This window comes from Ziziphus jujuba, chromosome 4 (genome assembly GCF_031755915.1).
Source record: "Ziziphus jujuba cultivar Dongzao chromosome 4, ASM3175591v1".
NCBI lineage: Eukaryota > Viridiplantae > Streptophyta > Magnoliopsida > Rosales > Rhamnaceae > Ziziphus > Ziziphus jujuba.
The window spans coordinates 26151776-26173671 of record NC_083382.1 but is presented as its reverse complement, the minus strand read 5'-3'; the positions used below and the strand labels follow the sequence as shown (position 1 = coordinate 26173671).

The 21896-nt window shown below is 37.0% G+C and overlaps 1 protein-coding gene and 1 pseudogene across 1 annotated transcript; both read right to left on the bottom strand.

Moving 5' to 3' along the window:
* Nucleotides 1–3550: 3550 nt before the first annotated feature.
* Nucleotides 3551–4949, bottom strand: LOC107416939 (G-type lectin S-receptor-like serine/threonine-protein kinase At2g19130). The gene is made up of 3 exons (XM_060816812.1): nucleotides 4769–4949; nucleotides 4276–4646; nucleotides 3551–4198 (listed from the first exon to the last, which is right to left on the bottom strand). The coding sequence occupies exons 1-3, from the start codon at nucleotides 4947–4949 to the stop codon at nucleotides 3551–3553; spliced, it is 1200 nt and encodes a 399-aa protein (XP_060672795.1).
* Nucleotides 4950–17751: 12802 nt separating this feature from the next.
* Nucleotides 17752–20288, bottom strand: LOC107416938 (G-type lectin S-receptor-like serine/threonine-protein kinase At2g19130; annotated as a pseudogene).
* Between the last annotated feature and the right edge of the window lie 1608 nt (nucleotides 20289–21896).

Sequence of the window (21896 nt, the reverse complement as noted above, 5' to 3'; positions counted from 1 at the left end):
ATGGTAAATGACTATACAAGAGAGAAGGAAGGTGGGATAAGGGGGGCATATATATATATATATATAAATATAAGATCAAAATAGTAAATAGACAAATATATATTTTTTTTATTTAAAAAACCAAAAATCTAAGGGCCATTGTTGAAAAAATATCACAGGGAGGGGGGCACATATACATATATATATATATATATAAGATCAAAATAGTAAATAGACAAATATATATATATATATATATATATATATATAGAGTTCTGCTGCAGAATGAGAAAGTCCACAGCTTATGGAGTGAGATTCGTGAGATTCAACGTTTCCCATTAATTTTACCTGCAGAGCCTTCCATTTACAGCTTAATGAAACGGTGTGCACCCATTTAACCAAAAAAAAAATAATAATAATAATAAAACTGCAAAGTCTTCCTTTTACTGGTTTAGTGAAATAGTGCATGGCATCCATTTTCAACAAATAGTGCATTGACTCCTAAGTCAATGCTTTAGAATCTTTTCCAATGTTGTAGCACGTTAAGGAACAAGTATAGGTAATTTTATTGCAATTTCTATATAAGTGCCCAACAATCAAAACCATCAATTATTTGCTTATCTGCTAAGCATTCTTTCTTCTGGTCTATCATCAGCATTTAATTTTTTTGGTGATACTCAAAAATAATAATAATAATTTGAAAAATAAAAGGATGGAAATTCAGCATCAAAGTAGAAAAAAACATACGAAATTAATCACATCAGTCATATCCTATGAAATTAATCACACGAAATTAATCTTTTCTGTGTTCATATCTAAGCATTATTTTCTTTCTGCGTTCATATCTAAGCATTCAGCACGAAAAAAAAAAATCTAAATATTCAAATCGAAAAATGAAGAGTGTGAGATGAAGAGAAGGAACCTAAAAGTGGCTATGTTGCTAGAGGTGCTAGACGGCTACTGGAGGTGCTGGGCGGCAAAAAGGAACACGCTGGCAACAGAAAAGAACGAGGGTGAGCTTGAGCTGGAGCTGTTTTAGGGATTTAGGAAAGGTGATTTTGGAGCTGGAGCAGCTAGACTTGCGGGTTCTTCTTTGCTGTTTTTTCTTCTTTTTGTTTTTTTAGTTGAAAATGGGTGCCATGCACCGTTTCATTAAACCAGTAAAAGGAAGTCTCCGCAATTTTTTTTTTTTTTGGTGGTAAATGGGTGCGCACCGTTTCATTAAGCTGTAAAAGGAAGGCTCTGCAGGTAAAGTTAACGGGAAACGTTGAATCTCATGAATCTCACTCCATAAGTTGCGGACTTTCTCACTCTACAGTAGAACTATATATATATATATATAATAAAAATTTTAAAAACCAAAAATCTAAGGGGCCATTGTTGAAAAAATATCACAGGGAAGAAATATTTGCTAATATAAATATCACCATAAATAAATAACAAACAAATAAACATAATTAAATAAAGCATAGCTTGTAAATAATGGATTGAAGCACGTATAATGCACTATCTTTAAAGAAGATACACATATTCTGCACTGACAATATTAATACATTTCTCTCTAGAGATATAATGATCTTCCATAAATTTTTAAGATGCAGCAATAAAACTTCTCATAAATTATTTTTAGCATCCATGTAGTGCTCAAAGTTTATATTAAAAATAATAAAAATAAACGTTTAACATACACAAAAATAATAAAAATAAACATTTCACATACACAAAATAATGATGATGATGATAATAATCAAAATTTGAAAGAAAGAAGTTTCTCAGCATAAAAGCTTTTGTCGTGTTTTTCAAAATGGAAAGGAGCACCTATTATAGAGTTGTAAAATATAGCCATTGTTTACTTAACAAAATTTTAAAAAATAAGCTACACAAATTTTGCAACCAAATTAACATTATAAAACAAGAGAGTAGGTGCTAAAACATAGAAGAATTAACTTGATGAAAACCCTAGTTGATATCTAACAATGCTAAAAAACCATACGTACTATTGAATATGACTTGTCTTCTAAATTAAAACCCAAGATTTGTCTTCTAATTTAAAATCGTCTCCTTCTGTATAAAATATATTTAGAAAAGAAAATATACAACTAAAATAAAATGTTAATTAAAACCAACATTAATATTTTGAATTTATACGTTAATCTACATGCTTAAAAAAATCTAACAAAGCAAATAACTATTATATATTCAATTAACAAGAAAATGATTTGACTGCAGCTATAATTCTTAGTCAAAATCTATTTAAATATAATTAAATCCATTTAAGGTGTAAAGAAAACATAAACAATATAATTTTAAATAAATTCTAACAGGCACGTCCTCCCCGGCCCAACGTCGGTCTAGCCATGATTAGGAGAGACGATAACCAAACACCAGACTTAAGGGTGCCCAGGTTATTATGCTTTTGCAGATATCAAACATTGGGACCTCAAAGAGAGATCGATACACGAACATTGGTGCCATCTGTGGGAACGACATGTGTTACTGCCATTTCTAAAAATTTAAATAATTGTTTTTTGGCTGATACAAGCCACAAATTCTACCGCTGTGGTAAAAACTGACTGCTGCTAGCCGCGTTGAAAGATAGCCACATATAATACTCTCAGGTGAGCTTTTAGCTAGTAAGCAGTAACTGTAATTAATCTAGTCCCAGCTTCTACAGCGCACCTTGACAATTGATAAGTATATTCTGGATCATGAATTTATTTTAATGCAGTATTTTGCAGCTCCTATTTCAGAGTTTTTATTTTAAATTAATCTTGAACACAAAAAGTTCTGGTACTCTAATCACATTCTGGCCATTTCTTTAGAAAGTTAAATTTATATCTCTACTTGCTTTCAATAACTAGCGAAATGCTACTTCTGCAAGACATAAGCAGAATTATAAATCCACTTGGCATAAATTTTCACACGTATGCTGCATCAGTGTTATATCAATTGCTATTGCACCGGTCATATCTGAAAACGCATGACATATATTTTTCCTATGACTCATGTATCATATATAAATCACTACTACTACCTATTTATATATATACATATAATAATAATGAAGAAAAAAACAGAGCCCCCTGTGTAAGCTCTCCATATGCATCTAATTGGAAAGTTAAAGAACCAAGCTCAGAAAGCTTTTAAGCTTTTGCTGTTATGTTACTCCTGAAATCTACTCTGGTGCAAGAGTTAACTCTTATGCCTCGCATGGTCATTAGGACCCTGCTGAAATCCCTTCCCACAAGTTTAGCTAGACTGAAATCTGCCACTTTTGGACAGATTGCATCTACAAGAATATTTACTGGCTTAATATTACAGTGGATTATGCATAATCCCCTTAAAGGATTTGAACTATTTGACCTATTGATGGCTGTGAGTTTCATTATCTTGAATGCACCAACAAGCCCCTCTTACAAACTCCAATGAGCACGACTTCATCAGCATTTCCACCAACCTCGGGTCTAATAGGCTGAGAACATACCAAAATTCAGATTTGGTTGCTATACCCTAGTGCAAGATGACCTCTTGACGCAAAAACCACAAAACCAAGCCCTAAAAAAAATTTTCTTTAGGACATCAGTAATGAAGAAGATTCGTTGCATTTTACTCTAGATGAAGCTGTAGACATGCCGTTGCTTGCTTGTGGACTCTCTGCACTAGAGGACCATATGGTGGAGGAAATAATTTCATCCGGGTTATCAACAAAAGCCAGGAATAATCTTGGAAGCGGCGGCAAGTTCACGTTTATAAGCCCCTCGAGGATTTGAACAATTTGACCCATTGATGGCCTTTGAGTTTCTTCATATTGGATGCACCAACAAGCCAATCTACGAACTCTAATTAGCCTTTCTGGATCAGTATTTCCCTTCAACCTTGGGTCTACAAAACTGAAAACATCACCTCCTTCAATTGTTATTTTTGCTGCCCAAATTGGGAAGAAACTTACTTCGCCTTCAATATGGTACGTTGAATTTCTCCTTCCTGATATAATTTCAAAAATCATCATTCCAAAGCTGTAAACATCAGCTTTTGCTGTTATTGCTACTCCTGAAATCGACTCTGGTGAAACATAACCTCTTGTCCCTCTTATGGTCGTCAGGACCCTGCTGAAATCCCTTCCCACAAGTTTTGCCAGCCCAAAATCTGCCACTTTTGGACAAAATTCACAATCTAATAGAACGTTGTCTGGTTTAATATCACAGTGGGTTAGCACTCTCTGCACTCCTCATGGAGATAACATAGCCCTCTTGCAGTCCCCAGAGCAATTTGATATCTTCTTTCCCAGTCCTATACCTTTGAATCGTTAGTTTGGAAAATGTGAGAATCCAAAGAGCCATTTGGCATGTAATCGTTGACCAACAATTTTTTGGTGCCTCTAGAGCAAAAACCATGAAGGTGAACAAGATTAACATGTTGGATTGTCCCAATTGTGCTGACCTCTGCCCGAAATTGCTTCTCTCCTTGGCTAATGCTATCAAGCTGCTTCACTGCAATGACAGTTGACTCTGGCAGTGTCCCTTTAAAAAGGGAACCAAATCCTCCTCCTCCCAATTTCTCTGAGAAGTTGTCTGTTGCATTTTGCAAGTACCTGTACTCAAAGACCACCAGCGAACCTTCCATTGATTTTCCAGCTCTGACCATTTTCTTTCTTCTTCTTCTTAAAGCTACAAACACAAAAAGGCCAAGAAAACCAGCAAAACCAGAAGCTGAGCCCAACGCAATACCAATATTTATTCCTTTTTTAGTTTTTGGACTCGGAAACGAAGAGGCTGCTACTCGAACATACAAAGTTTTCCACTGCTGTCATTCAGTGGCAGCTGCTGTAGACTCATAGGATCTCCATTCCAAATTAAACAACTATTGCTCTTGTAAGCATAAGCAGTGCAGGAGCAGTCATTTAAGCAGGTTGCTTTACATTCTACTGTGTTACTAACTAGCACAATTTTTTGGGCTCCAGACAATGACATGCCTGGACTCTTTGTAAATCTGTCTCTGTTCCGGCACTGCAGTTCAGCTTGTTAGAGTTGGGCCTAGGCCCACAAGTGTGAATGATTTGGGTTTTTGGTTGTTGAGTTTTGTTATAATAATTTTAAATCAAATAATATTTTGATAATAGTGGGAGAGAGTTTTACGGGAGAATAACTCCTTATGAGAGTTTGAAGGTTGCACGAACTGCAACGTTCTTTTCAATTTTAATTATTGGTAGGAAATACAGGAAAAAAAAATAGTGGAAAAGTGAAGGTACACAGAGAGTTCGAAGAGAAAAGCTTCAGAGGTGCTGAATCTGAAAACTTTTATAGCCGTTGTATCCTAAGAGACGTTCGCTACAAAACTCCTGCACCGGTGGGCGTAAAACGTCTTAAGGACACTGTGGTATCACACAGGCCTCGGTCAACCTTTCTAGAAAGTAGATCAATTTTAAAGACCTACAGGTTCTAAAATGCTTTATTTATTCTGTATTTATTTTTATTTATTTTTTATTAAATTGTCCACATGTATTTACATATATTCATCTATGATATTTTTCCAACAATCTTAAGACGTTTTATTAATTTTTATATATGTAAATATAATGTGGAAATTTAAGTTGTTTATTATGTTATTGTTTACTGTGTATATATTGCATTTTTATGCTTATATATATATTGATTAAATATTTCCATGTGTGTTTCACCGTTGAAACAAGAGAAGAAAAAAAAAAATTATTAAACCCGTGGGTATAAAAATTTATGGGTAATTATTAATTTTTTGTTTTTGATCAAAAATCTTTCCAAAATTGAATTGCCCATAAATTTTTAAACATTTTGGTGTATTTTTGGTAATTTTTTGGCCACTGGGAGAGTGGAAAAGAGAAGAAAAATTGTTGCTGAGTCGTATGACTCGTTTACCAGAGAAACTGGGTCAAAATGACCCGGTTGAAAGTTGAAGAAGAAAAGTAATAGGGTTTGGGCTATATCTAAAAGACTGGGCCGGTTTTTCTAATGTTATTGGGTCAGGCCCAGTTCGAAAGCCCAGACCAGGTTAGAACAGGCTACTGTTCAACCCAGGACCCAGGCCCGATTGAGATCAAGGCCCAAGAGAACCGGTCCAATGGCAAATGGGCTTACCACTTGTCGCCAAAACAATGAGCCACGTGTCGCCCAACGGGTGGAACACGTGTCGACCTGAGACAGATGACACGTGTCTCATTCTCGAACGGCCACGTTTCATGCTCTGGACAGTCCACGTGTCGACCTGCTACAAGTGACACGTGTCTGTCTCTAGTAGAGACACGTGTTGTAAATAGTGCCAACAAGATCGCCACGTGGCATATCCACGTCATCAATGTGATGACGTTGCCTGATGCCATGTCAGCATGGTTATGATGTGGCAGTGACACATCACCAAGATGATCACGTGGCGGGGCACCACGTCAGCGGTCTGATGATGTGGCATGGTGCCGCGTGCGACGAGCGCTGATGTGGCGTGGTGCCACATCAGCACTGTGGTTATGTGGCGGGTACCACGTCAGTGGCATGATGACGTGGCAGGGGTGCCACGTCAGCATGGTGACACATGGCATGAACAGTACTAGTGAATAGTGACTATGAATAGTATTTTTGGGGTGTATACAGTAATTTTTTGTTGTGTATTCAGAAACCCTAAAAATCACTTTTTATGTGTTTTCCTTATGAAAATTGCATATAATTAGTTTGTTAATATAGAAAATAACAACTAATTGATTTCTATTTTGTGATGTTACAGAAATGGCAAGTGGAGACAACAGGACTGTGCCCACTCAGACTTCTAGAATTCAGATGTCTCCTTCTGCTAGTCATGTAGAGAAACCTGAGAAGTTTAATGGAGCAAACTTTAAAAGATGGCAGCAGAAGATGCTATTTTATTTGACCACCATGGGACTTGCGCGGTACTTGACTGAAGATGTGCCACCCAGTAATGAAGAGAGTGATAAGGAGACTCTCATGAGGGTGGATGCATGGAATAATTCCGATTACTTATGTCGAAATTATGTCCTAAATGGCCTGTCTGATGCCCTGTATGGTGTATACTGTGGCACGAAATCAGCAAAGGAGCTGTGGGAAACACTGGACCAAAAGTACAAGACCGAGAATGCGGGTTCAAGAAAGTTTATTACAGGCCGATTCTTGGATTACATGATGGTGGATGCAAAGCCAATAATGAATCAAGTACATGAGTTGCAAGTGCTGATTCAGGAAATGCTTGCTGAAGGGATGATAATGAATGAAGCATTGCAAGTGGCCTGCATGATTGAGAAACTACCTCCGAGTTGGAGTGACTTCAGGAATTATCTGAAGCACAAAAGAAAGGAGATGGATATGGAGGTTCTTATTAGCAAGCTTCGCATAGAAGATGACAACAGGAAGTCTGATAAGAGAACTTCGAAGGCCGTGTTGAAGGCTAATGTTGTGGAGCATGGTCAGGGCTCCAAGAATAAGAAGCAAATTGGAAAAGCTTCTAAGCTAGGGCCAAAACGAGGAATCTCCAAGAAGGCCAAATTTCAAGGCAGATGCTTCAACTGTGACAAGATAGGTCACAGAGCTACTGAATGTAGGTTGCCAAAAAGAAAGAGGAACCAGGCACAAGTGATGGAGGACATCACTAAAGAGGTTGACGATATTGACCTAAGTGCTGTGATATCTGAGGTGAACTTGGTGGGATCTAATCCTAGAGAGTGGTGGATGGATACTGGTGCGACCTGCCACGTGTGTTCGGATAGGAGTATGTTCACTTCCTTCGAACCAAAGAAGAATGGGGAGAAGCTATTTATGGGTAACTCTGCTACCTCAGAAATCCAAGGTGAGGGCAAAGTAATCCTGAAGATGACCTCGGGGAAAGAGCTGACTCTGAATAATATATTGTATGTTCCAGACATTCGCAAGAATCTAGTATCTGGATCACTGCTAAGCAAACATGGTTTTCGCTTAGTGTTTGAGTCAGACAAGGTTATTTTGTCTAAATTTGGGATGTTTGTGGGAAAGGGCTATGTAGTCAATGGTTTATTTAAGCTGAATGTAATGACTGTAAAGCCTAAAGAAATGAATATAGCTAGTAGTTCTTCTGTTTACTTGCTTGAGTCTTCCATTTTATGGCATGGTAGACTAGGACATGTTAATTTTAATTCTCTGCGGAGATTAATTAACTTAAATCATATTCCCACATTTGAAATTGATTCCAATCATAAGTGTGAAACTTGTGTGGAAGCAAAATTAACGAGGTCATCATATCAAACAATTAATAGAGATAACGAACCTTTGGATTTAATACATAGTGATATATGTGATTTAAAATTCACACCGACTAGAGGTGGTAATAAGTATTTTATCACCTTTATTGATGATAGCACGAAATACTACTATGTATACTTGCTTAAAAGCAAGGATGAGGCTATAGAGAAATTTATTCTCTATAAAACGGAAGTTGAGAATCAACTCAACAGGAAAGTTAAAGTGATCAGAAGTGCTCGTGGTGGAGAGTATGTAACTCCTTTCGGAGAGTATTGTGCTCAACATGGCATAATACATGAAGTTACTCCACCATATTCGCCACAATCAAATGGTGTGGCTGAACCGAAAAATAGAACCTTGAAAGAAATGATGAATGCAATGTTGATAAGTTCTAGAGTACCTCAGAACTTGTGGGGGGAAGCCATTTTATCGGCAAATGACCTTTTAAATAAGGTGCCCCGGAAAGATAAGGTAAAGACACCTTATGAGGTATGGAAGGGAAGACAATCCTCCTACAAATATTTACGAGTGTGGGGGTGTCTAGCTAAAGTAGTAGTACCTACACCTAAGAAGGTGAAGATAGGTCCCAAAACTGTTGATTGCATCTTCATAGGATATGCACAGAATAGTAATGCATATTGGTTTCTCGTGTATAGGTCAGAAATTTCTGATATACACAAGAACACAATAATGGAATCAAAAAATGCATCATTTTTCGATCATATTTTTTCATATAAAGTGGAAGAAGGACCGAGTACGTCTAAACGAACTTATGATACTATTTATGATGATAATCATGATAGTGATCAAGAACAAGAAACTGAAGTTGAGCTTAGACGTAGCAAGAACTGAAAATTCCTATGGTCCGGATTTTCTTACTTATATGCTAGAAAGTGAACCTCAAAGCTTCCAAAAGGCCATAAATTCTCCTGAAGGGAATTTATGGAAAGAAGCGGTTAAAAGTGAAATTGATTCCATCCTGCAGAATCACACTTGGGAGTTGGTAGATCTTCCTCCAGGTTGTAAACCTTTGGGTTACAAATAGATTTTTAAAAGAAAGATGAAAGCAGATGGAACAATAGATAAATACAAGGCAAGACTTGTAATTAAGGGATACAAGCAAAAAGAAGGCCTTGATTATTTTGACACTTATTCTCCAGTAACGAGGATAAATTCCATAAGGATGGTACTGGCAATCGCAGCATTGCGGGATCTTGTAGTACATCAAATGGATGTGAAAACAGCTTTTCTAAATGGAGATCTAGAGGAAGAGATCTACATGGAGCAACCTGAGGGTTTTACTGCTCCAGGACAAGAAAGGAAAGTTTGTAGATTGGTAAAGTCCTTATATGGACTTAAACAAGCTCCAAAGCAATGGCATCAAAAATTTGATAATGCCATGCTAAAATATGGGTTCAAAATAAATGAATGTGACAAGTGTATCTATGTAAAAGATACAGAGAATGGATATGTTATTCTATGTTTGTATGTAGATGACACACTCATAGTAGGTAGTGATGACAATATGGTTCGAACTACAAAATCCATGTTAAATTCTAAATTTGACATGAAAGATATGGGGCTTGCAGATGTGATTTTAGGTATGAAAATCACGAGAACTTCGAATGGAATCATTCTTAGTCAAACTCATTATGTAGATAAAATACTGGCTAAGTTTAGTAATGATGATACTAGTATAGCCAGAACACCCATAGATATGAGTTTACGCTTATCCAAAAATAAAGGAGAAGGTGTATCTCAAGTAGAATATGCTAGGGTGATTGGAAGTCTGATGTACTTGATGAGTTGTACCAGACCAGACTTAGCCTACGCAATAAGTAGACTAAGTAGATACACGAGTAATCCAAATGAAGATCATTGGAAAGGGATCGTTAAAGTACTAAGATATCTACGATATACTTGTGAATACGGACTGCACTATACAAGATATCCTGCTGTATTAGAAGGATACAGTAATGCAAATTGGATATCAGATATAAAGGATTCAAAATCCACTAGTGGCTATGTATTCACATTAGCAGGTGCAGCTGTGACATGGAAGTCCTCGAAACAAACTGTGATAGCTCGATCCACTATGGAATCTGAGTTTATTGCTCTAGATAAATGTGGTGAAGAGGCAGAATGGCTACGCCAATTTTTAGAGGACATTCCGAGGTGGCCTAAACCTGTGCCAGCAATAAGTTTACAAAATATTATGTAAATATTATGTATAAATATTATGTATTATGTGCCAGCAATACCTGTGATAGTCAATCTGCGATTGGCAGGGCACAAAATATTATGTATAATGGAAAGTCTAGACGCATTCATCGTAGACACAATTCCATTAGACAATTAATCTCAACTGGAGTTATCTCAATAGACTATGTAAAGTCAAAAGATAACATTGCGGATCCGCTAACCAAATGGTTAAATAGAGAACTAGTTGAGAAGTCATCGAGGGGAATGGGATTGAAGCTCGTGAATAAAGTCAATACGATGAAAACCCAACCTAGTTGACTGGAGATCCAAGATCTAGGTTTAATGGGACAACTCAATTGTAAAGACTAGTATGGATAACTGTGGGGGATTAATCCTCTGCCCATTCCTATGATGAAACAGTGATAAAAAGAGGTTAAGCATAAAAGTATGCTTTTAATGATTCCTATAAGCGTGTGTTTAGTAATCTATGCATAGGTATGCTGATTATAAAAGAAATAGGAATCACCTATGTGAGAGAGAAGAGTGGTTGCTTCAAAGGAGAATTGTTTAGGGCACAATTCTTTAGAAACTCTCGTAGAACCAGGGAGGTGTTCAGGGCCAAAAATGAACACAACAGTGAGAACTGAAGTGTATCAGGAAGGAATCATGTGTGGGCTATGTTGTCATTTACACAAAAGACGAAATGGTTCAAAGATATCGCTTCTACCATAAGTCAGTAAAGAAAATGTAGTCTCTCAAGGGAAGGTTCAAAGAGTAACATCTACCTATCCTATGCAGGTTCCAACTGTAGAGCTTTACTACTAGAGTCATGTTTGTATTTTTAAATCAAATCATTCATGTGGGGGATTGTTAGAGTTGAGCCTAGGCCCACAAGTGTGAATGATTTGGGTTTTTGGTTGTTGAGTTTTGTTATAATAATTTTAAATCAAATAATATTTTGATAATAGTGGGAGAGAGTTTTACGGGAGAATAACTCCTTATGAGAGTTTGAAGGTTGCACGAACTGCAACGTTCTTTTCAATTTTAATTATTGGTAGGAAATACAGGAAAAAAAAAATAGTGGAAAAGTGAAGGTACACAGAGAGTTCGAAGAGAAAAGCTTCAGAGGTCCTGAATCTGAAAGCTTTTGCAGGCGTTGTATTCTGGGAGACGTTCGCTACAAAACTCCTGCACCGGTGGGCGTAAAACGTCTTAAGGACACTGTGGTATCACACAGGCCTCGGTCAACCTTTGTAGAAAGTAGATCAATTTCAAAGACCTACAGGTTCTAAAATGCTTTATTTATTTTGTATTTATTTTTATTTATTTTTTATTAAATTGTCCACATGTATTTACATATATTCATCTATGATATTTTTCCAACTTTCCTCCGGCACCCACTAGAATACTCCGTCAAATTCCAGTCACTTGGTGACTTTGGTTCAAACCCCGTCAAACAGCGGCAGGGGCACCAGCGGTTCTCAATGCAGCTGCCATATGCCCCGCACAAAGCATAAACTTGACATGGGTTTTTTGGTTGAGACCAAAACATCGACCATCCATCACTCTGCAACAATATTAATTCCTTAAGCTGCCCCAAGACGTCGATCATAAACCGAGAAATAATAGAATAATTGTAAACATCGTAGGTGAAATAGCTTTCATTTGCCTTTGAAACATAGCTGTAGTTAAAGATATAATTGAGCGTCATCTCAGGAACCGAGCTGAAAGTCTTCCCGTTCCAATTTCCAATGCTCTAGGAAATCTCTGAGCTAGACCGATTCCGCATAACAAAATACACTTCGCTCCCAATTAAGAATTGCTCAAGAGAGTAGTCACCTGGGGCAGGATCCTCAGAGTTCTTCCAAGAAGTGAGAACAATTTTGTTGCTTTTGTTTATCCCCGTGTATCCAATCCGACCATCGGGCAAAAACGTATTACATGGATGATCAAAACTTTGCCATAAAGGTAGTGTTGGTGGATTAGAACCATCATTTAAGACAAGGTTTCCATTATCTAGAAGAACTGCCTCTGCCTGAGGTTGTAGGGTTTACATTTGTGGACCAAATTGGACTTTGGGACTCATTAAACAAAACTAAATTACCGCTAGAGATTCTTAACGCGAAGGCAAATTTATCTGAGACTGATCTCTCAGATAAATTACCGCCGGAGAGGGATTGGTTTGCAGAGATGGTATCAGCTCCAAGGGAGACACTGACTTGGAGAGATAGGAGGAGGAGGAACATGGCAGTAGCCACCAGTAACGTCGGTTTGGTCTTGGTATCCATTAAAAACATGTCTCAAAATTCGTTACGAATTGAATATGAGCTCCATGAGCTTCTGTCTTGGCAACGTTTTGTATTGGTCATGTTATCACTAGGTTTTCAGTAACTAATTGCAACAGTCAAGGGTCTACCACGTGGCATGCATTTTAGAAGTTCCAATTGATAATTTAGCTTGACAGTGACTTTTTATATTTGATTTTACGTATTTGATTGCTTTAAGTTGTTGGTGTCGTTTTATTTTATTTATATATTTTTTTGGTATGCTCTGAGGTAACTGGCTTGACTTATTCAATATAAGTATTATTGTAGCATTTGCATTCTAAAGGCTGAATCATATATTTAAATTTTTAAAATTATTTTAAACTTCCGTATACAAAAATTTTCTAACTTTACAAATCACTACAAAAAAAATTGTTTTAAAATCATTACTGAACCAAATATACAGGCATTTTTAAATTACATGCCAAATAGAAAATAGATGCAGAGAGATTTTTATCTTCTCGAACATATCTTATATTTTGGTCAAATTTATTAATTTAGTTCTTAAGAATATATAAATGTGAACGGTCAATTTTATATAGAATTGTCCAATGTTGATCATCTTCAAGAGAAAATAATTTTTAATTAAAATTTATGATGAGAAACATTTGTTTTTTATGGATTTTATAACAATTTTTTTTCTTTTCTATTCCAATTAAATCCTTCGATTAAAACTCAGTTTGTTTTTTGTTTTTTGTTTTTTGTTTTTTGCTTTTGCTTTTTTTTTTTTTAACTGCCTATTTGGTTTTTATTAGTCTACTTGCCTGCTATACATGGGCTGAGCATCAAATTCGAAATTCCCTACTTTTACACTTTCTTTTCACAACTTTCATATAGAATTTACTTTTACAGTAACGTAAAGTTCTTTCATTATCATGCAAACAAGTGAATTTAATTTTAACTGTCAAAACTTGCAAAAAGATGGGTGCAAAGCGAACAAAAATCACAATATATTTTCATTATATTATTGTTTAATCTCTCTCATCCTCATGGATTGCAGTGGGTGCTTTTATGCCAATATAACTCCTTGTCTAAGCTCTGTCAGTCCATTTACTTCCAGGTAATACAGAACTCCTTAGATTGCTTAAACTGATTTGAATCTCTGCAGGTAAGCTAAATATGTATGCTACTTTTTTGCTCAAGAATGTTTTGAAAGAACGCCATCACAGCTAGAATTGTAATAAGCCTTTGGAAGGACGAGGAGTTATGAGCCTCCATATAGACAGGCTAACCCTTATAACTTAACAATATATGTAAAACAAGTTTTCAAAGGAAAACATAGGAAATTTTCCAAGTCATTGAAATAAGACCAAGTAAGATTTTTGCATAGTATTAGGAAAGCTAGTGATAGATACACAGGGTATCGAGTAACTAGTAAGACATATATATATCATCTTACCACACAAGGTTTATCGACTAATTAGTAATACATATATTTATCATCTTACCACACAAGGTTCAGTCATGTAAAGACAATTAAAAACTGGCAAAATGATATTCTCATATGAGATTGCAATGTTCTTTAGGAAATCAGTAATGAAGAAGATTTGTTAGTGTAATGACATTTTTGTTGGTGTCTTAGTTCCTTTTTGATGTTTAGTTACTTTATATTTAGCTTTTTGGTAAAACACTGTTGTATTACCAAAGTATGACTTGTCTTTTGATGATATGATTACTGCAATAGTAAGTGAAAAGTAGGTGATTTACTGTTGTAAGCTTATGTTTATATATTTTTGTCCAGAAATGAATGATGCAAGTTTTTCACACCAATTTAAGCTCCTTGTTTTCTTTCCTTTCCTTTTGCTATGTTTTTTGTTCCAAAAATCCAACAAATGGTATCAGAGCTCTAATGCTCTTAGTGGGGCTGTGAGTGATAGCAAAAAGTACAGAAACCTTCCTTCTACCGTTCCTTCCTTTTTTAATGGCTTCAACTCATTTTTCTGTTTAATCACCTCCTATATTTTCTGGAAAAAATTATGCCATGTGGTCTATAAAAATGAAAGCTTACCTTCAAGCTTTTTTGACTTGTGAGAAGTTGTAGAGACCAATAGAATTCCTCCCCCTTTGACGGCAAATCCCATTATTGCACAAATAAAGCAACATAGTGAGGAGGTTGTAAAAACATTTAAGGCTTTATCTGCTTTACATGCTGGTGTTTCAGATGTGATGTTCAACAGAATTATGGCTTGCACTACAACCAAAGAGGTCTGGGACAAGCTGAAAGAAGAGTTCTAGGAAAGTGCAAGAACAAAACAGATGCAGATATTGAATTTGAGAAGGGAGTTCGAAACTTTAAGAATGAAGGATTCTGAGTTGGTAAAAGACTTCATTGACAGACTAATGAAGGTAGTAAACCAAATCAGAATTCTTGGAGAGGAGCTGAGTGACAGAAGAGTTGTGGAGAAAGTGCTGGTCAGCTTACCAGAAAAGTTTGAATTAAAGATTTCATCCTTGGAGGAGTCAAGAGACTTGAATCAGATTTCTTTGTTAGAGCTTGTTAATGCTTTACAAGCAACTGAACAAAAAAGATCTATAAGACAAAAGAGGCTTCAGAAAGTGTTTTTCTAGCACTACAAAAAGACAAGTCTCCAGCAAACAATAACCAAAGGAAGCAGCAAGGTGGAGGAAGTAATGACAAAGGACAAGATGGTGTTGGTACAAACAGAGAGGGTGAAAGAAAGAAGTTTGTGATGTGCTCTCATTGTAAAAAGGACAACCATTCTGAAAAATATTGCTGGTTTAGGCCTAATGTTCAATGTAGAGCATGAAAACAACTTGGACATGTTGAAAAAGTTTGTAAAAATAAAGGAGAGCCAATACAACAAGCACACCAAGTACAAGTTGCTGATGAAGCATGGCAAAGTGAGGAAAGGCTGTTTGTTGCTACATGTTATGCAGAAAACTGTAGCAAAGAAGCTTGGTTGATGGATAGTGGTTGTACTCAACACATGACACATGATGCTGATCTCTTCAAGTGCTTAGACAAAAGCTTTGTTTCCCAAGTCCAAATTGGAGATGGAGACTTTATTCTAGTTCAAGGCAAAGGAGATGTGGCTGTGAAAACTTCAACAGGTACTAAACTCATTTCAAATGTGTTATATGTACCTGAAATTAATCAAAGCTTGTTGAGTGTGGGACAAATGCTTGAAAATGGATATTCTCTTAATTTTCAAGATAAGTCTTGCACAATATATGATCAACATGGAAGTGAAATTCTAAATGTTGGAATGAAAGATAAAAGCTTTGAAGTAGAATGGAATTGGAAAAAGAGGAAGTTCAAGCCTCAGAAGAGAATTTTATCCAAGAACATGACGAAATTCAGGAGGAGGCTGATTCAGATGATGAAAATGTCATTGGAATCAGAGGTAAAAGATCCCTGTCCGATGTATATGAGAGATGCATCCGAGGTACAAGACCCTTGACTGATACATCCGAGAGATGCATCCGAGGTACAAAACCCTTGACTGATGCATCCGAGAGAAGCATCCAAGGTACAAGACCCTTGTCTGATGCATCTGAGAGAAGCATTCAAGGTAGAAGACCTTTGACCGATGCATCCGAGAGAAGCATCCGAGGTACAAGACTTTTACTCGATGCAATCGAGAGAAGCATCCGAGATACAAGACCTCTATCCGATGTCCGAGGTAAAAGACCCGTGACCGATATTCGAGGTACAAGACCCCTGGCCGATGTCCGAGGTAAAAGACCCCTGACTGATGTACGAGGTATAAGACCTTTGTCCGATGTGCGAGGTAAAAGACCCCTAACCGATGTCCGAGGTAAAATACCTCTGACCGATGTCCGAGGTAGAAGACCGTTGACCGATGTCTGAGGTAAAAGACCCATGACCGATGTCAGAGGTAAAAGATCCCTGACCGATGTCCGAGGTATAAGACCTTTATCCGATGTCCAAGGTAAAAGACCCCTGACCGATGTCCGAGGTAGAAGACCGTTGACCGATGTCCGAGGTAAAAGATCCGTGACCGATGTTCGAGGTACAAGACCCCTGGCCGATGTTCGAGATATAAGACCCTTGACAGATTTATATAAGAGATGCCACCTAGCATTGTGTGATCCAATTACTTTTTATGATGCAAATCAGTTTAAAACACGAAGAAAAGCCATGGAAACTAAAATCAGCATGATAAACAAAAACAAGACTTAGGAGTTGGTAAAAAAACCTCAAGGCAAAAAGAAAATTGAAGTGAAGTGGGTCTTTAGGACCAAGTTCAATGCAGATGGTACTATAAACAAGCGTAAAGCAAGATTGGTAGAAAAGAATTGTGTGCCGCAATCAGGTATTGATTGTGGAGATACGTTTGCACCAATTGCAAGGCATGAAACAATCAAATTTCTACTAGCTCTTGCTGCTAAAGAAGGTAGGAAAGTTTACCAGTTAGATATAAAATCCACATTTCTAAATGGTTACTTGCAAGAAGAAGTGTATGTTGAAATCAAACCTCCCTCTCTCCCTTACGCTGTGCTACCTCTCGCTGCCTGCCTTCCTTCGTTGCTTCACTCTTCTCTACTCTACCTCGCACTTATCTTCCTCCGCTGCTCTTGCTTCCTTCACGTACTGGCTTTGTTGTTCAAAGAAAGGAAGACAAAGTTTATAAGCTGAAAGAAATGGTGAAGTGAAGCTGGTTCATTGCAAGTCTGAGGTCCAGCTTGCTGATATTTTGACAAAAGCCTTGCCAAGAAAAAGGTTTGAAACATTAAGAATTGATTTTAGTGTTTCCAGCAAAAGTGTCAAGGAAGAGTTTAGTGTAATGACACTTTTGTTGGTGTCTTAGTTCCTTTTTTAATGTTTAGTTAATTTATATTCAGGTTTTTGGTAAAACACTGTTGTATTAGGTAACCAAAGTATGACTTGTCTTTTGGTGGTATGATTACTGCAATATTAGGTGAAAAGTAGGTGATTTACTGTTGTAAGCTTATGTTTATATATTTTTGTCCAGAAATGAATGATGCAAGTTTTTCACACCAGTTTACGCTCTTTATTTTCTTTCCTTTCCTTTTGCTGTGTTTTTTGTTCCAAAAATCCAACAAGATTTGTTGCTTTTTACTCTAGATGAAGCTGTGGACATGCCGTTGCCTGCTTGTGAACTCTCTGCACTAGAGGACGTACATACAGTAGAGGAAATAATTTTGTCCGGGTTATCAACAAAAGCCTGGAATAACCTTGGAAGCAGTGGCAAGTTCACATTTAAAAGCCCCTCGAGGATTCGAACAATTTGACCCATTGATGGCCTTTGAGTTTCTTCATATTGGAGGCACCAACAAGCCAATCTACAAACTCTGCTCAGCCTTTCTAGATCAGCATTTCCCTCCAACCTTAGGTCTAAAAGACTGAAAACATCACCCCCTTCAACTATTATGCTTGCTGCCCAAATCGAGAAGAAACTTACTTCACCTTCAACATAGTACTTTGAATTTCTCCTTCCTGATATAATTTCAAAATGCATCATTCCAAAGCTGTAAACATCAGCTTTTGTTGTTATGGCTACTCCTGAAATCCACTCCGGTGCAAGATAACCTCTTGTCCCTCTTATAGTTGTCAGGACCCTACTGAAATCCCTTCCCATAAGTTTTGGTAGCCCAAAATCTGACACTTTTGGACAAAATTCAGCATCTAAGAGAATGTTGTCTGGCTTAATATCACAGTGGATTACGCACTCTGGATTATGCACTCTGTGCACTCCTCATGGAGATAACATAATCCTAATGAAGTCCCCATTGCAATTTGATATCTTGTTTCCCAATTCAACACCTTTGAATTCTTATTTGGAAAAGGTGAGAATCTAGAGAGCCATTTAGCATGTAATCATAGACCAACAATTTTTTGGTTCCTCTATGGCAAAAACCATGAAGGCGAACAAGATTAACATGTTGGATTGTCCCAATTGTGCTGACCTCTGCTTGAAATTGCTTCTCTCCTTGGCTAATATTATCATGCTGCTTCACCGCAATGACAGTTGAGTCGGGCAATATCCCCTTAAAAACTGAGCCAAATCCTCCTCCTCGTAATTTCTCTAAGAAGTTGTTTGTTGCATTTTGCAAGTACCTGTACTCAAAGGCCACCAATGAACCCTCCATTGATTTTCCAGTTCCGACCATTTTCTTTCTCCTTCTTAAAGCTACAAACATAAAGAGGCCGAGAAAACAAGCAAAACCAAAAGCTAAGCCCACCACACTACAAATATTTTTTGCTTTCCTACTTTTTGGACTTGAAAACAGAGAAGCTGCTACACGGACATACAGAGTATTTCCCCTCCTGTCATTCAGTGCTAGTTGCTGTAGATTCATAATATCTCCATTCCAAATTAAACAACTATTGCTCTCATAAGCATAAGCATAAGCAATGCAAGAGCAGTCATTTAAACAGGTTGATTCACATTCTGCACTGCTTGTTACTAGCACAGATTTTTTGGCTCCAGACAATGACATGCCTGGATTCTTTATAAATCTGTCTCTCTTGGGGCACTGCAGTTTAGCTTTCCTCCGGCACCCTCCGAAATAATCCATCAAATTCCAGTCACTTGGCGACTTTGGTTCAAACCGTATCAAACAGAGGCAAGGGCAAGAGGGATTCCTCGTGCAGCTGCCATATGCACCGCAAAGAGCATAAACTTGACATGGGTTTGTGGGTTGAGACCAATGCATCAGCCATCCATCCCCCGAGGACCATTTTAATTGCCTTAGCTGCCCCAAAATGTCAATAATAAAAACGAGAAATAATAGAAGAATTGTAAATATCATAGGATAAATAGCTTTTGTTTGCATTTGAAACGAGACTGAAATTAAAGATTAAATTGATTCTCATCTCAGGAATGGAGCTGAAAGTCTTCCCGTTCCAATTACTACTACTCCAGGAAATCTCAGAGCTAGAACGATTCCACAAAACAAAATGCACTTCGGTCCCAATTGAGAATTGCTCAAGAGAGTAGTCACCTGGGGCAGGATCCTCAGAGTTCTTCCAAGAAGTGAGTACAATTTTGTTGCTTTTGTTTATCCCTGTGTATCCAATTTCACCACCGGCTAAAAATGTATTACATGGATTATCAAAGCTTTGCCATAAAGGTAGTGTTGATGGATTAGAACCATCATTTAAGACAAGGTTTCCATCATCTAGAAGAACTGCCTCTGCCTGAACAGTGCTGCCTGAGGTTGTGGGGTTTACATTTGTGGACCAAATTGGACTATGGGACTCATTAAATAGAACTAAATTACCGCCAGAGATTCTTAACACTAAAGCAAACTTAACTGAGACTGATATCTCTCTGTTTGCCACTCAAACTACGGTCCTCGGAGAAATTTGTTTATACCAAATACCTATATAGTAGTTTAAAGAATTACCTGGCGTAAAGAATCCCAGTTCAAAAACCCCACCTGCTGAGACAATGACTTCATCACCGGACAGGGATTGATTTGCACAGATGGTATCAGCTCCAAGGGAGACACTAACTTGGTGAAATAGGCAGAGGACGAACATGGCAGTAGCCACTGGAAACATCGGTTTGGTCTTGGTATCCATTATAAACATGTCTCAGAATTCGTTACAAATTGATTATGAGCTCCATGAACATCTGTCTTGGTGACTTTTTGTATTGGTCATGTTATCACTAGTTTTTCAGCAACTAATTGCAACAGTCAAGGATCTACCGCGTGGCATGCATTTAGAAGTTTCAATTGATAATTTAGCCTGACGGTGACTTTTTTTATATTTGTTTTTACGTATTTGATTGCTTCAAGTTTTTGGTGCATTTTATTTTATTCTATTTATTATTATTATTATTATTATTATTATTATTTTTGGTGTGCTTTGAGGTAGCTGATTTGACTTATTCAATATAAGTATTATTGTAGTATGTGCATTCTAAAGCCTGAATCATATATTTAAAATTTTAAAAATATTTTAAAATTATGAATACAAAAATTTTCTAACTTTACAAATCACAACAAAACAATTTGTTTTAAAATCAATACTGAACCAAATATACCGGTATTCTCAAATTACAAACCAAATAGAAAAAGGTAGATGTAGAGAGATTTTTATCTTCTTGAAAATTTGTTATATTTTGGTCTAATTTATCAAATTTCTTAAGAATAAATGAGAAGAGTCAATTTTATATTTGCACTAGGTATCCCACAACCTTCGTCTAGAAGTTCAAAATTTTTAAATTTTCCTTCAAATATCCCCTATATATAATATGTATATATGTATATATGAATATCGGGAAGCATAGTGAGGCCTATATGATTTAGCATATTTCAATCTTTTGCACGGGCCAACCAAGGCATTGTCATGAAAAAAGATGAGCTTGGCTCAAGTTATGATGTAGCCGAAACAAACAATGAAATCAAAACCCAAGGTGGAAGATTAAGATATTACCTTCAAGGCCTTAAATCTGTTCGACATGAGAAATAATGCATGAAGACAAATGCAAAATGTCCAAAATAACTGCTAGCAGCATGTCCAACTGCAAACTTTCCCTTGATTCTAGGGATACAAGCGTACTAGTGAATCAACCTCAAACCTTCCTCGAGACTACAAATCCGATGCATATATGCAATGGCATGGCCACAACAAAACAAATAAACCAAGGCTTGCTACAAGCCATGAACACTAACGCCAAGTATAAAATACGGCCAACTTTCATCCCGTGAGGTAAGTTATCTTCTCCATCTCCATCCCATCTAAAAATCCATCTCTACCAAGCTCTCTAACTTGGTCGTAGGAGAGTCGATAACCAAACCTACACCAGGGGTGCCCAGGTTATTGTCCTTTTGCTGGTATCAAGCATTGGGATTTCAAAGGGGGATCCACATACGAACATTGGCTCCGTCTGTGGGAGCGACATGTGTTACTGTCATTTCTAACAATTCAAATTATTTATTTATTTATTTATTTATTTATTTTGCTAATACAAGCCACAAATTCTACTGCTGTGGTAAAAATTCAAATAATTGTTTTCTGGCTTAATATCACAGTGGATCACGCATAATCCCTTCAAAGGATTTGAACAGTCTGACCCATTGATGGGTTGTGAGTTCCAACAAGCCCCTCTTACAAACTGCAATGAGCTCGACTTCATCAGCATTTCCTCCAACCTTGGGTCTAATAGGCTGAGACCATAACCCT